We start from the raw sequence: 13,633 nt of genomic DNA, 5'->3' as shown, positions 1-13,633 counted from the left end.
TGTCTACAGGTTTGTGTGTGCTGAGTTTCCCATACACATGTGGCTTAAATTAAAGGCTTATGGCAAGAGGAAAGCCACAATGAGAGCGTTGTTTAAACTTCTACACTTTTCCAAATCCACTGGACATTTGGTAGAATAGTGGGCATTTATAAGAGGACAGGTGATAGCAAAAGTGAATGTTTTTTGTTACACAAATTAAATGTGTATTAATTGTAGTATGGCTATGAGAGCGGGAAAGATAGGAGAAGAGGCCATAGTTGTTGGGCAAAAGCTTTTCTCAAGTAATATTACAGTGTACTTTTATTAAAACGGCAAAGAAACCTATCACGAGCTTGTAATAATGGTTTGTAATTCTTCAGAATTTCAGGTTTGCAAAGGTTAAGTTTAACTTGTCAAGTACGTGTGTCTTGCTTTTGTCTAATTAGAAATAGATTACATTGTACTCTATAAAGCATGAAGAAAATGGAGAAGGATAGAGGAGGTAGGGGAGAAATAACTTTCATCAGAATTTATGCAATACCTGATATAGCAGTCAAAGTATTTTTGAAATAATTAAAGTGTATTAGGGACAAAGGAGTTATTCACCACAAATATAAAATTAATTTGAAGACAGTCAGGAACTGCAAAAATGAATGCTTCATTATTAGAAATGTCCACTTCTCCCACATTGCATGTGTACAATACAGGTAGGTCATATGTCTTCAGTCTTGTTTAGCTGGTCTTAAAATGTGAAGATATACTTAGTCAAATCTTTTGAGAAGTAAAATGATTTGGAGTATAAGGGAGACGTGGTGCTGATGAAAGAGAAGTCCACCAGTGAAGAGGTTCCGTTGCAACCAAAATCAGTGTTTGCACTTCATGACCTAGATTTGCTACAACTGTGTTCTTCTTAATCTTTTTAAGCATGCAGTGCTAATAACATTGATAAGAAATTTCAGACTATTACCTGTCGTGACTGGTCTTCTAACCTCACTCATGCAGTTCTCAGAGTTGACAAGGTAAATACTGAGATGTTTAATAAAATGGTGATAGAAGCTTGATTTCACCTGATAGGTCTGTCTTTTCTGTAATTTTTGAGATCTTGTGTATTAGGATTTAGCAATTTGAAGTGCTTTTATAAGGTATAAATATCAACACATGCGATTTAATGCTCGTGGTTATGAATCATAATCAAAATAAATTATTAGAAACTTTAATTTTCCTTTCACTCTGCTTAGGTACTCTTGGGGATTGTTGCTGACAGACTTTCTTTTAAGACAGAACAAGGCAGTTTTTCAGGGCAGAGCCTGTATTTAAGGTTAAGATACATTGCATAATATTAAAAAAGCAGTTCCTGACAATTTTAATAATTAATTGCAGTTGTAGATTTCTGATTATCAATACATATGGAATTTCAGCTTTGTTGAATCTTGATGAAATAAGATATTTGTTAGTTGTTTTCTGCTTTTGAACCTTTGAGGTGTGGGTGGGAATTATTAAGGAACAAACTAAATGTAATTCTAAAGTAATTTGAAGTACTTTTTGAAGGAAATTAAAATGTGTGCTAGGACTCATCATGGGAAAAGGTAGTTGGGGGAGGAAAATCATTTACTGCACAGAAATATTTCGTTATTTCTCATGTCAAGAGAGGAGTGCTGAAACAAGTCAGCAAATAGATTCAAAGCAAACTTAAAGAAAACAAGGAACATCCTTTTCTTACAACTAATAATGACCTTGTAGAACTTACTGCTACAAGATGTTGTGAAGCTACAAATAGGTTCAAGGAGGGCTTTGATAATGTTGTGTGTTATAGGCTGAAGGCTTTCAAATTAGAGATGAAATAAGTGAGATTTTATTTTTGGGATAAATAGACCATAAACAGTCTTTGATTGGTCGTGTGGCTGGATCTGATTGAATTGCTTCTGCTTGATTGCAATTTTGTTTTGCTTTTCTTGACAGAAAGGCAGTGTCTGTCCTAAGTCAGGGATGGGTATTTTTTTTAATTAACCTTGGGCTTTTCTTCTTTTTTCTTTTCTTTTCCCCTCCCCAAACCAGCTATTTTTTATCATTCTATACAATAAAGGAAATTTTATAGTTTCGTGTAAGAGGAAAAAGAGGAAAGTTAAAGCGAAAAGATTTCTTGCTTCATAAGTGTACTTTTCATTACTTTAATAAGTGTGTCTAACATAAACATATTGTTGAAATGATGGCAAACCTTCCTTTAAAACCATGTTTTTAGAAGCATGCATTCAAAGCATTTCAGATTATAAGCATTTAGGTTAGAAAATGTTAGTCAAATGTCAGTGATACCTGAGTAGCGTCAAGGCATGCTTTAAATCTCCTTGCTTCTTTGGAAAATTTTTCTTAACACAGATTTAATTTTGGAAGCATTGCGATCCTAAAAATAGCCAGGACTTCCTTACGCGTCTCCTCTCTCTTTCCTTACCCAGTGAGTATTGGCCACCCTTTTCCATTTTTAGTAAGAGTTGTGAAGGTCCCACACTTCCTCAGAGTTTGCACATATTTTTCCACATTTCCACATTACAAGGAGCAAGTGGAAGCATGGACCTTATCCATTTGTCTCCTTCCTGCCAATGTGAAGTTCTGCTAAATGAGCAAAATCTCTTCTCTTTTTTATCACACCTTTTGCTTTTTTTGTTTTGTTTTGGGGTTTTCTTTTCACTCTTTGTTTCCTTCATTTCACCTTATTTCTCCCCCGGTTATCTTTGTCAGACTGCTGTTTTCTTCTGCTAATGATTACTTTTGAAAGAGACATCTCCTAAGTTTAGCCTCCAGAAAAGGGAACCCATTTCTGATGAGATGGCTTATCTCCAGATCACTGCTGCATCATCTCATCTCTTTCTGTGTCTCTGCTCTGCAGCCCTTACTTAATTTTAAACGCTCTTACTCATATGCCAGTGTGCTGTCGTTTTCTGTGCAAAACCCATCTGCGAGCGTCGATCTGGCTTTCTCAGGCTGGAGTCACAGCAGGATTCCTTCTGGCACCCTACGTGAGTTGTGAACATGGGAGGATACATATGGCTTTGCAGGGGGTGCTTCATCTCTGTGGATGGCACTGTGGTGTGTCTCCTCACATTAGAAAGTTGTGTTTTGATGTCACATAGCTTCACCGTAACGATTAGGACCGACAGAGAAGGAATACAACAGAGCCTTCTGTTCTGTATCAGAAGAAGGGCAAATCTGTTGAGGAGGTTGTATTCAGAAAGATGGGATTCTAAGCTTATCTTCTATTAAAGATGCTTTTTTAATTTATTTTTCAAATACTTATTTTTTACTTTCAGAAATATGAAAACATGGGTTTTATATTTAACTTTGCAGTAAACAAGATGAGTTGTATTTTTGGTACAGCATGTTACTTATTTGCTTTGGCGAGAGTCTGAATTAACTCGACCTACTTTACTTGTATGGTATGTTTATGCTCTGAAGATGCTGTGTTAGTGGTTGTACAGTTAAATCCAGGTGTCCCAAACACTCAAAATCTAATGCTTTCTGCCTTCCTGCAAGTAATGAAAGTAGAGTGCTTGCTGGGAGGTGATTTAGTCCAGAATTAAACATCAGAGAGTGGATACCTGAAGAGAAGTGTAGATTCTGTTTTGCTTGATGGATTTCTCTTTTAACATAATATGCTTGCCTTCAAATGGCTCTGATTTTTGTGTGTATGTGTCAGGAAAGAAACAGAAGATTTGTTAGATTTATATCTACTTCCGTTTGCTGTTAACCCTCGTGTACTTTCACAACATGTTAGCCTGGTTGTCTGTGATTTAAATTATTTAGAAACCAGGATGATCATAAATTGTAAATTAGAAAACTGTAATTTTAGATTGCTTCATAGCCTAAACAATCTGTGAAAATACAGCATTTTGATTATGTGATCTTTAAAATTCTGTATTAATCACTGATTTTTAAAAGCTCTCTACATCACAGAACATTTAGCAGCATGATTTGAAGCAATTGTCCTGATTGCCACATGAATATTGTAACACTTCACAAATATTTGTCTAGATGAGTGTGTAAGGAATCTTTGTATTAAAACCTATTGCACTGACAGCAGTTTTTGCTGGAAAATACTTGTAAAAGGTAGTCTGTTGTCCATTGACCTGGGGAAGACTAAGCAGATTTATCTGCTTAATGGATGAACAAAATTAGACCAGATTGTTTTCAGGCTGGTCTGTACAGCTTAGTCTCCAGCAAACATCTAAGGGTAATTACTCTGAAACTGCTCCTCATTTGTAAACGTTTGTTGTGCAGTGAGAGCTGCTTGGCATCGCTCCTAGCTTTCCCCACTCCAGACTCTTCCTTGTTTGGTAGGTACGGGCAGGTTTTGTGTATGAGGACACCCTTTAAAAATTCTTTATTGTTCCTGAGATGCACCGTGCTCTTGCTTGTATCTGATGGATTAGAACATAAAACGCAGGCATTCTGCATCAGTTACACTGGGCAGTTCTTCAACATTTTTAATAACATACTTTCACATTTTCTGGTTGCTATTTATACTGTTTTTTTGCTTCCCTTCCAGCCTCAGCAACCTTAGCATCCTCTCTAAAGACAAAGCATGGCATTCATTCTTAACGCAGCTCTATTCAGAAGAATTATACCAGGAATTAGTGTGGGTGGTAGCACAGTGTGCCTAGAGTGGAATTCAAGAAGCTGTGGCCAAAATTAATATTTATGATCTAACTTTTTTGTCTTGTCTTGTATGTTTAATAAACAGAAAGCATGTTACTGCAGCTATTTTGACACCATTAAGGAATCTGGAAGAAATGCTAGTAATGCTTAAAGCCGGTATAAAAATGCTTTATTACAGCATTACCCATTTCAGTAAGGGAAAGAGAAATCTGCTTTACCAGTTTAAGCTCCTAGACATAACTAGCATATGTGGTGTTAATACTGTTTGAAGTACTACTCCACTGCTCTTTATGGAGTTTGGTTGGCATCTATTTTTCCATTTGAAACTGGAATTTTGTTCCGTTGTGCTTTACAGTTCTCTACAATTGCTTTATACATACATGGTCATATAATTTTCACATTGGGATAAGGTTGGAATTTGCAAAGTCAGGAATTTCACTGAATCCTTGCTTTCTCCAGTCAGAGTGGGGAAAAAATGAAAAGAAAACAAAATGAATTTCCTGTTGTAGTGTTTTTGGATTTTTTTTTTCTCCAGAATGAATAAGGCAATGGAAAACTGTTGAAATCATATCGTCAAGTGTATGCGCTTTCAGGCTTACTTTTCTCAGTGCCCTTTTATGTATGTGTGTGCTTTAGACTAAGGAGTATTTTATACTAAGAATCAAGGAAGCATTATTTCTTCTAACCCCCATTTAAAAAATGTTATAACAAGTAAGTTTCTTGACTGTCTCTGAGTTTGAGACATGAATTTCTCACATGCAGTTAATATAAATATTGTAGGCATTCCTGTTTTACTACATTTACATGTTAATAACCATTTACTTCAACATCCTCCATTTGTATTTAAAAGAAAGCGGTTTAATCTAAAAGATGGCTATAGATAGGTAGAAGGAGAATGTGTAGGAAGGCAAGCCAGGGTAGCAGCAAAATTATTTGGAACTGATGTGTTGGTTAGCATTACGTGGTACACAAAAATAGATCATGGGATAAATGGTTTGTCATCTGTTTTACTGAGATGGAAGACATTTATGCAAGGAAGGCAAGTCCTTGGAAACGGGATTTTAAAAAATTGTCTTTGACCGTGTGTGCAGGAATCTAACCTGGTTTCTGCCCTAATTGGTCCTAAATAGAATAATCATCGGTTTTTACTCCCATGTCTCCCTTGTGGCATTGCATTTATCCTAGCAAACTTGTGTGCTGCAGGAACAGTTCCACCAGTGCACGAGTGTGGATGGCTGCTGTAGCTCTGGCTCGTGCTTGGAAGTAATATAATTTGTTATTTCTCATCGTTTTCAGCAGGGAGACGGTGATGTCCCGCATATGGCTGCAGCTGATGCAGTCCTGCCAACCAGTGCCCCAGCAGCAGCTGTGCTGCTTGTGGTGCTGCAGTGTTGGTGCTGGAGAAGGCCTTCAGCCTTGCTGTCACAGCCTGCTCTCCTGGACCATGTTTATGCCCCAAATTGGCCTGCAGCATTGTCTTGCCAGGCTTTTAGTTTAGGGACTGCCACAGGCAGTCAGTGTGTCAACAAGCTTCTGTTTGCATTAAGGACTTTCTTATTTTGCAGCCTAATGGGAGTACTTTGTACAGCAAGAGCTCCTTAATCTCCACAGCAGCCTCTGTTTCCTCTCCGAGTATCCCAAAACTCCAGTCTGGACCCACCCAGAATGATTCAAGCAGTTTTGAATCATAAGGAAAACGCCTCACCAATATAAGAACTGGTATTTCAGTGGGTGCTTTTAAGAGCTACATTTTGGGGTGGTCCATATTTTGGTGTCCTGGCCTTCACAATTACTGTCTCTGTGGCTTGAGAGCCCTGCCCCACCTGTGTGTCAGGGCCAAGAGGTGTTTTAGCTGCTCTGTGTCTCCAGCTCAAAGGGCTCCTCTGCTCCTGTGTTCACTGTGCAGAGGAGCCTGACTGCAGTCACCCCTGCTTGCAGCAAGCCTGCTGCTCATGAGGCACTAGCAGGAAAATGTGCAGAAACCCAGCAAACTCCCCCTCGTGGAGAAAAATGTGTGGGAAAAGAAAATACTGGATGTGCTGTAGTACAGGAAAATAAATTTTCACTTGTTGGACTTAGCAAGCTTACAGGGAAATAAATGGATGCAAAATCTGTGACTGGTGCTTGACAGGATCTGTAATATTCTCCCTACTTGCTTGGACTTTGTGCATGCTCAGAAAGGGGATGCTGTGTTTGTATAGATCTTCCCCATGGTTTCAACGTTATTTCAACAACAGATGATACTTCAGAAACAATTCTAAAAATCCTTCTCTTGATTCCCTGAGAAGGAGGAAATAAAACACCTAAGACAGGGGGAAAGGTTTACACCCAGACGTGCTAGTGTAATAGTTCTAATGCAATCCTGAAACCCTACCTGAAACTCTTGCAGTGTTTGCTTTGTTTTTGTCATGCTGGTTACGTAAGACCTCCATCTCTCACTTTCAGTCTGGTTAATATTAGTGTGTATACAAGCAAGAAGAATAATGGGTATTGTGGATTGAATTCTCATTTGCTGAACTTCATTGTTCTGAAATTGAAAAAGCTGAACTAGTTAGCATTTGTGCCTCAATCTGTGGGACGTTTTAGGTTGGTCATCTGCAGTTGCATGTTCCTCCTATGCATGTTCCTCTCATTATAGTACTTAATGTGAAGTGAAACTGCCAAACTGGATTAGACAGAAAATTCTGCTTTAGTGCCAGAGTCATGACTTCAGTATTTTAGCTATGTTGTCAGTGTTGTACAACCAAATTGATCTTAAAACTTTCTTTTTCTTCTTCATGACAGAGGTCAAACTCCTGCTGAATCAGACTTCCAGGTGCTTGAAATTGCTCGGAAACTGGAGATGTATGGCATCAGATTTCACCTTGCATCTGACCGTGAGGGCACAAAAATTAACCTAGCTGTTTCACACATGGGTGTGCTGGTATTCCAGGTAAGGTGGGCAGAGCCTACCAGGTGCATCTGTCTCTTCATTAGCGTGTCTTGGGAGTAAGTCTCATTTTAATTTCAGGTGTGTCTGATTGCAAAATCTAGCACATTTTTTATGGTCAACAAAGTATTATTTAGGCCCACAAATTATTGTATTAAGTAAAATACAGTAAAAACCCTAATCTTGCTTGTACCATAAGATATCCTGAATATCTATGGGGTTGCAAAATTATTTTCCATTCCAGCTTCCTGGGTTTCCATTCAGTTTTCTAGTGTCTGCTCAGAGAGAAACAAACATCGTAGGCTTTGTAGTTAGTCTTGTACTAAAAGATAACATTGCTTAACAGGATATTATTACAAGAAATAAGAATTGAACAGAATGGGATGGGGTGTGTGCGCACATGCATGTATCTGTATGTCTGCATCAGAACTTTGTTGCTCTTCTGAAACTTTTGCAAACTTTTAACTATTATTGTTTCATTTCAGGGCAATACAAAAATCAATACCTTTAACTGGTCAAAGGTCCGAAAACTAAGCTTCAAGAGGAAACGATTCCTTATTAAACTCCACCCAGAGGTCTGTGTAAGTTCTGTCATAATAACAGACTTGTCAGTGTTGAAAACTCTATTTTTTTCATTCTGAAAAATTTTAGAGTTTTTAATTTTTAAATCATTTTCAGAGAACTAGGCTTGGCTTCACTATTCAAATAAAAATCTTTACTTTTTCACTCCCATGTCTTATCAACAATTCTAGCTTTGTGTATCAGCCTCATTGTATCTCTGCCACAGGCATACACGTGTAAATATGACAGAAAAACAATTAAAATCAAGTATTTGGTGTGTCCTGTCTGTGTACTTTTACTCTGAAAAAGTTGTATTTAATATTTTTCTTGGATATAAATGGCTTATATGAGCCCGCTGTTCCATTATAGTCAAACTGACCTGAGCTAAGTTAAGCACTGACATAGTAAATCTTTCTATTTCAGATAAAAACGTGTTAGGGAGTGCTTTTGACTGTAGCTCCTTAGGAGAACTATCTAGTACACAGCTGATACAAAAGGCATTTACTTTCTATGACAGTTTTATTCAGGAACTTTTTGAATATAAGCTGCTTGAATTAAAAAAAAAAATAAAAAAATCTGGTACAGAATCTCTTGATTCAAATATGAATGAAGTAACGTGATACGCCTCAGGAAACAGTAGTTGGCTGAGATTATGTTGTTGGAGCTTACTTTTAAGATCTACGTGATTGCTCTTACTACAGCCTTATCTTTTTATATGTCTGTATAGCAGAAGTGTTATTTTTCATGCGTGGCTGATTTACAATAGATGTTTTTTATTGCGGATGTCATCAAAGTTACTGGTGCTTCCTTTGTTACTTCCATACTGTAATACGGGTTTACGTTCAACTTAGGGTTGTATTAGAATGGAAAAAAAAAATATATGGGCATCAAATAGGTATGTGTAGCTCAGAAATTTAAATGGGACAGGTTGGCTGCGTATGTCTCCCAAAGAGACCCTCAGAAATGTTATGTGATAACTGTATTCTGATGTATGCAACATTTTCCTGCCTCTTCCAAATCTCATGAAGTGAAAGGCAAACATCAGAACTTCTAAGGAAAAAATACTTTAAAATCACTAATTATTCACTTCAATATTTTAATTTCTTTCAAATTGCAAATTTTACAATCAGTGTTTCTTAACATGGAATATATCCAGCATGCTACTAAAGTCTTAGTTGAGTGCATTTTAAGCATTTTTCCATTTTCCATGTTAACAAATATTTTTGAAAGCTATCAAAGATTTATACTGCTTTCAAAATCATATCAATTGCTTTAAAGCAAATGAGAAGTGATTTAGCAGAGTACAGACATTTACAGTGTCTCACTGTAGTTGAGCCTTTTTGTTGGGATGTATTTGTACTTTCCTTTTTTATTCTGTTGCCATTTTATGTGCTACTTGCTTTTTGTGTTCTGTTCCCAGGGTCCATATCAAGATACGCTGGAGTTTCTTTTGGGAAGTAGGGATGAGTGTAAAAACTTCTGGAAAATCTGTGTTGAATATCATACATTTTTTAGGCTCTTTGATCAGCCAAAGCCAAAGGCTAAAGCAGTCTTCTTCACCAGAGGGTCATCATTTAGATACAGGTATGAAGAAACATAATAAATTTATTGAAGCTGAATTGCTTGTATCTTAGAAAATGAGATGAAAAGGAAAAAGTATTCTAAAATAATCTCATTTATAATTTTTATTCACTGCATTTCATAATGTTTGTTCTTTTGTGGGTTCACAGTGGACGAACACAAAAGCAGCTAGTGGATTATATTAAGGACAGTGGGATGAGAAAAACTCCATATGAAAGGTAAATGCAAATTATTTTGTAAGGTGAAATGTAGTTGAGACTTTCACAGTACCCTTATTTCTTAAATTTCAGTGGTTTTAAATGATTCTTGGAGGCATTTTCATTAGCTGACTTCTTCATTACTAATGCCTGCTTCAAATTTAAGGTAGCTGAACTAAATATTTTGCCAACTTGTAATCTCATTACGATGTAAAGAAGCGCATTAAAGTTTCAGTATTGCATTTTAATTTAAGTGGGCAGCATGTGACTTAGAAATCTAGAAGTTCAGTGTATTTTGAAGACACGTGTATGTCACCCTGTTCATGTATTTGAGCAAGGGGTAGTGCTAATTAAGAGCCCTGTTTGCATCCATTCTTCCTGAAGCTGACGTAGCCTGATGCTTTGCAATGTTGTACTTCCACATATTAATAGTGATGAACCTATTGTGTACCTGTCTCCTGTGTCCTAGAATTTATATTGTCACAAGGTAAGACAGTTCCTCTTTCACTGCCTAGTTAGCAAGTTGTTTGTATATATTGTTTTGCAATACAGTAACTGCTAGAGTTGATTTGACTCTAGAAAGTCCAAAATAAGTTTGGGAACAGTGCCACAGGGAGAGTGGTCTCCTTTCTTGGCAGTATTAAGCTGCAAATATTGAGTCCTCATCACTTCGTCATCATTGCTTTGCAGTATTAGGAATTAGAATGGCTTGACAGAAGGACGCTGAAGAATAGCTGACACAATAACATCAAACTCAAGCTTAAATCCAAAATAGCATTGTCATAGTTCTCAATTTTTTAACACTATTTTCATCATATTGTTACTTTCAGAACGTAACACAGCTAGCATCCCTAGCAGTAGTGGGTTATTTCTCTTGTGCAGAGGTTGCACCCTGAGGTCAATCTAAACACTGATGTTGACGATCACTGATATTTACAGACATTACCTGATGTAGGATATAATGTACAGCAAAGTAATCCATACAAAACTGAAGCATAGTTGAGACTGTGTCTAAAATCGCACAAGTAGCCTGTGGTAGAGCATACAGTTGGTCTTGGGTTCTGCAAGTATGAAACAGTGACCTTAAATAGCCATTTGTTTCTAAACAAATACATAAGGAGTGTGCATTTTTATTAAGAAATTATGTCACTTAAACTTGACTGAAACCCATTCTATCCACATGTGGGAAACTCTTCACAGTTGTTTATCTGAAAGTTTATAAGGGCTTAACAGGAATTTCAGAAAGTTTGCATTTTATGTACTTAATGTCTTGGACTACAGTTGAGCTCCTTTGCCAGATGACAAATGTCACTTGTTTAGTACTAGATTGATGGTTGGACTTGATCTTAAGAGTCTTGACCAACCTAAATGATTCTATGATAGGTTGATTTTCTAGTAAATGATTGCCATAGAATAACTTTAACCATGACTGTGATGCAGGATACCACTTTTTTGAGTTTAACATATAGAATGTTATATGCCATTAACTAGATGGTTGACTGAAATGTTATTTATAATCATTGTTACAGATTACAAATGAATAGTTTCAAAACCAGAATTAATTAGAAGTTTATATTGATGACAAAGGAAGAAACTAAATCTGCCATTTAATCTATCCTTTTGCCCCATGTTGCTTTTGAGCTCAGTGGTATGAATGATCTGGATCTTGCTTCTCTGTATGTTTCTTACTCCTGTGTTGTTCAATTTAGAACAATTGTCAATTTTTAAATCTTGAACTCTTTATTAACAGAATCTAATAAAATACATCTTGAGACTTTTTTTATTGCCTATTAGAATGTAAATAGCTGAAGAGGGAAGGGAGAAAGCTGATTGATGTCTTGGATGCTCACAGGATGCTCTCTTTTCTGCAGGAGGCACAGCAAAGTCAGAGTGTCCACTCACGCTTCAAACACAGACGTGCCAAAACAGGTTAGTTCTGCAGCACTGTAGGCAGTGCAATCAGTAGAGTTGACAAGCACCTTTCCAAGGTGACTGCATAGGAAAGTGATTAAGTGCAGTTCTTGTCTAGAATCAGTTGCACTGTTTAATCTTTGTCCCTGATGCGTGGTTTTTCTTCTTTTGCAAGTAGTAGCAGTTTTGATAATTGTAGCTGATGGGGTCTAAGGTGAATATTTTCCTTTTCAGAGATCAGTTCAACTCAGAAGATGTCATAGTTCCTAGTATGTTACTCTTTCAGAGGATTAGGTTGTGTTCACTTACTATCTGCCTTCTTTTTGTGGAAGTCTTAAGTTCATTGTATAGATGCCTTCTACAGCCACAGGCAAGAAATAAATGTATAAATGCAACAGTTTATTGTTTCACTGAATGTGCTTGCATTACATGTGAGAGGCTAAGGAAGCACTCAAGATTTGGCAGTTCTTGTTTTGTGTTATTTTCTGTTGTTTATGCTATTCAGCAGAGGCTATAAAATACATGGTTTCAATTTTCCATCTGGTTACCAGAATTTAGGGAAAAAAGATCTTGCCTCTTACTGGAAATGCTAGATCTATTTCTACATGCAAAGTTTTATTTGCTATAAAGTGAGCATTGTTGAAGCACGCATTCCCTTTGTGTCAGGAGACAGACATTGGTTTTGTTTTTGTTTGTATTATAAAAATCTTGTTACCTGTTCTTTTTCTTACTTTCTTTTCCTCAGAGTGTTGCATTCACTGAGGGCTTGAGAACCCCAGGGTCTCCTGCCTCAGCGACTGTCCCCTTCCACTCATTTCATTCATCGGCCACTCCTACTACTGTCCTGCCCATCTTTGCAGAAACCAGCCCTTCCTCTTTGGACCCCCGAGTGCCATACACAAGGATTCCAGAGAAAAATACTGCAGCGCCTGCAGAAGAAACAGGGAGGAAATCGATGCAGCAGCCTGGATCTCCCACGTTCCAGTCATTCCAAGGTGTTGGGTTTGGTAGTGTTGCAGGAAACTGTAACCCTGCGTGTCCTGTTGCTGAGAGTGGTTGTGGTTTAGATCTAGACATAGAGAAGAGCAGTAAGGAGAGTAGGGCTCTTTGTAAAAATGACAATGATGAGGATGACTTTACCACAGGTGGTTTTGTCGCTGAAAAAGAGCATCAGCACTGCAGTAGGGGCACCCCTCTTTACACATTGACAAATTCACAGTTACAGGTGTCAGAGGAATTTATTGATGACGACCCAGCAGAAATTTCCTTTTTTGCTGGGGGCTCTGAGGCATTTTCATACGTGTACAGCGGTTTGGAGTTAAAGGGCTCTGATTTTTCGAAGCATGCGTCAGAGTTGACTGGCTTAACTAAAGATGCCCTTCAACAAAATACAGTCTCTTCTCAGTCGAGCCCTGACAGGTACTCAACAGAAGCGGTAGATATGAATATGGAAGACGAATATGAATTTGAAGAGGAGAGTGATTTCAATGGCAATGAGAGGCCATCAGATACCTCAGAGTTGTTTGAGGTTAAGGCACAAGCAAGCAGAATGCAAAGCCTCCTGAGCCCTTCTGAAACGAGCTCACTCATCAACAACCGTTCTGAGAGCAGCTCCCTCAATAATTTGCCCCTAAATGGTACGTCCTCCTTGCACACGTACAGCTCCGCTAACCATTCGGAGGCGAGCTCGATGGTGAACTTCCCAGCCTACTCAATCCGCTCCGAGTCCAGTTCAGCCTTCCAGTTCAGTGACATCATTGATCAGCTAGAACAGCTCAGCTATCCGCCTACCACCACGGAAGACTCTAGCAGTACAGATACAGACTCC

At 37.8% G+C, this 13,633-nt stretch overlaps 1 protein-coding gene across 6 annotated transcripts in view; it reads left to right on the top strand.

Moving 5' to 3' along the window:
- FARP2 (FERM, ARH/RhoGEF and pleckstrin domain protein 2) overlaps positions 1-13,633 on the top strand; it is a 72,321-nt gene that overhangs the window by 32,896 nt on the left and 25,792 nt on the right. For 5 of the 6 annotated variants that reach the window (XM_068692280.1, XM_068692284.1, XM_068692282.1 and 2 more), the window contains exons 8-13: positions 7,411-7,558; positions 8,041-8,136; positions 9,537-9,700; positions 9,847-9,915; positions 11,766-11,823; positions 12,551-12,800. In XM_068692280.1, coding sequence (XP_068548381.1) covers positions 7,411-7,558; positions 8,041-8,136; positions 9,537-9,700; positions 9,847-9,915; positions 11,766-11,823; positions 12,551-12,800 — 785 coding nt within the window. The remainder of the gene's footprint in view (positions 1-7,410; positions 7,559-8,040; positions 8,137-9,536; positions 9,701-9,846; positions 9,916-11,765; positions 11,824-12,550; positions 12,801-13,633) is intronic. The other variant, XM_068692281.1, reaches the window with a different exon arrangement.

Source organism: Anas acuta, chromosome 9 (assembly GCF_963932015.1).
Source record: "Anas acuta chromosome 9, bAnaAcu1.1, whole genome shotgun sequence".
NCBI classification, from domain to species: domain Eukaryota; kingdom Metazoa; phylum Chordata; class Aves; order Anseriformes; family Anatidae; genus Anas; species Anas acuta.
This window is presented reverse-complemented; position numbering and strand designations above follow the sequence as displayed.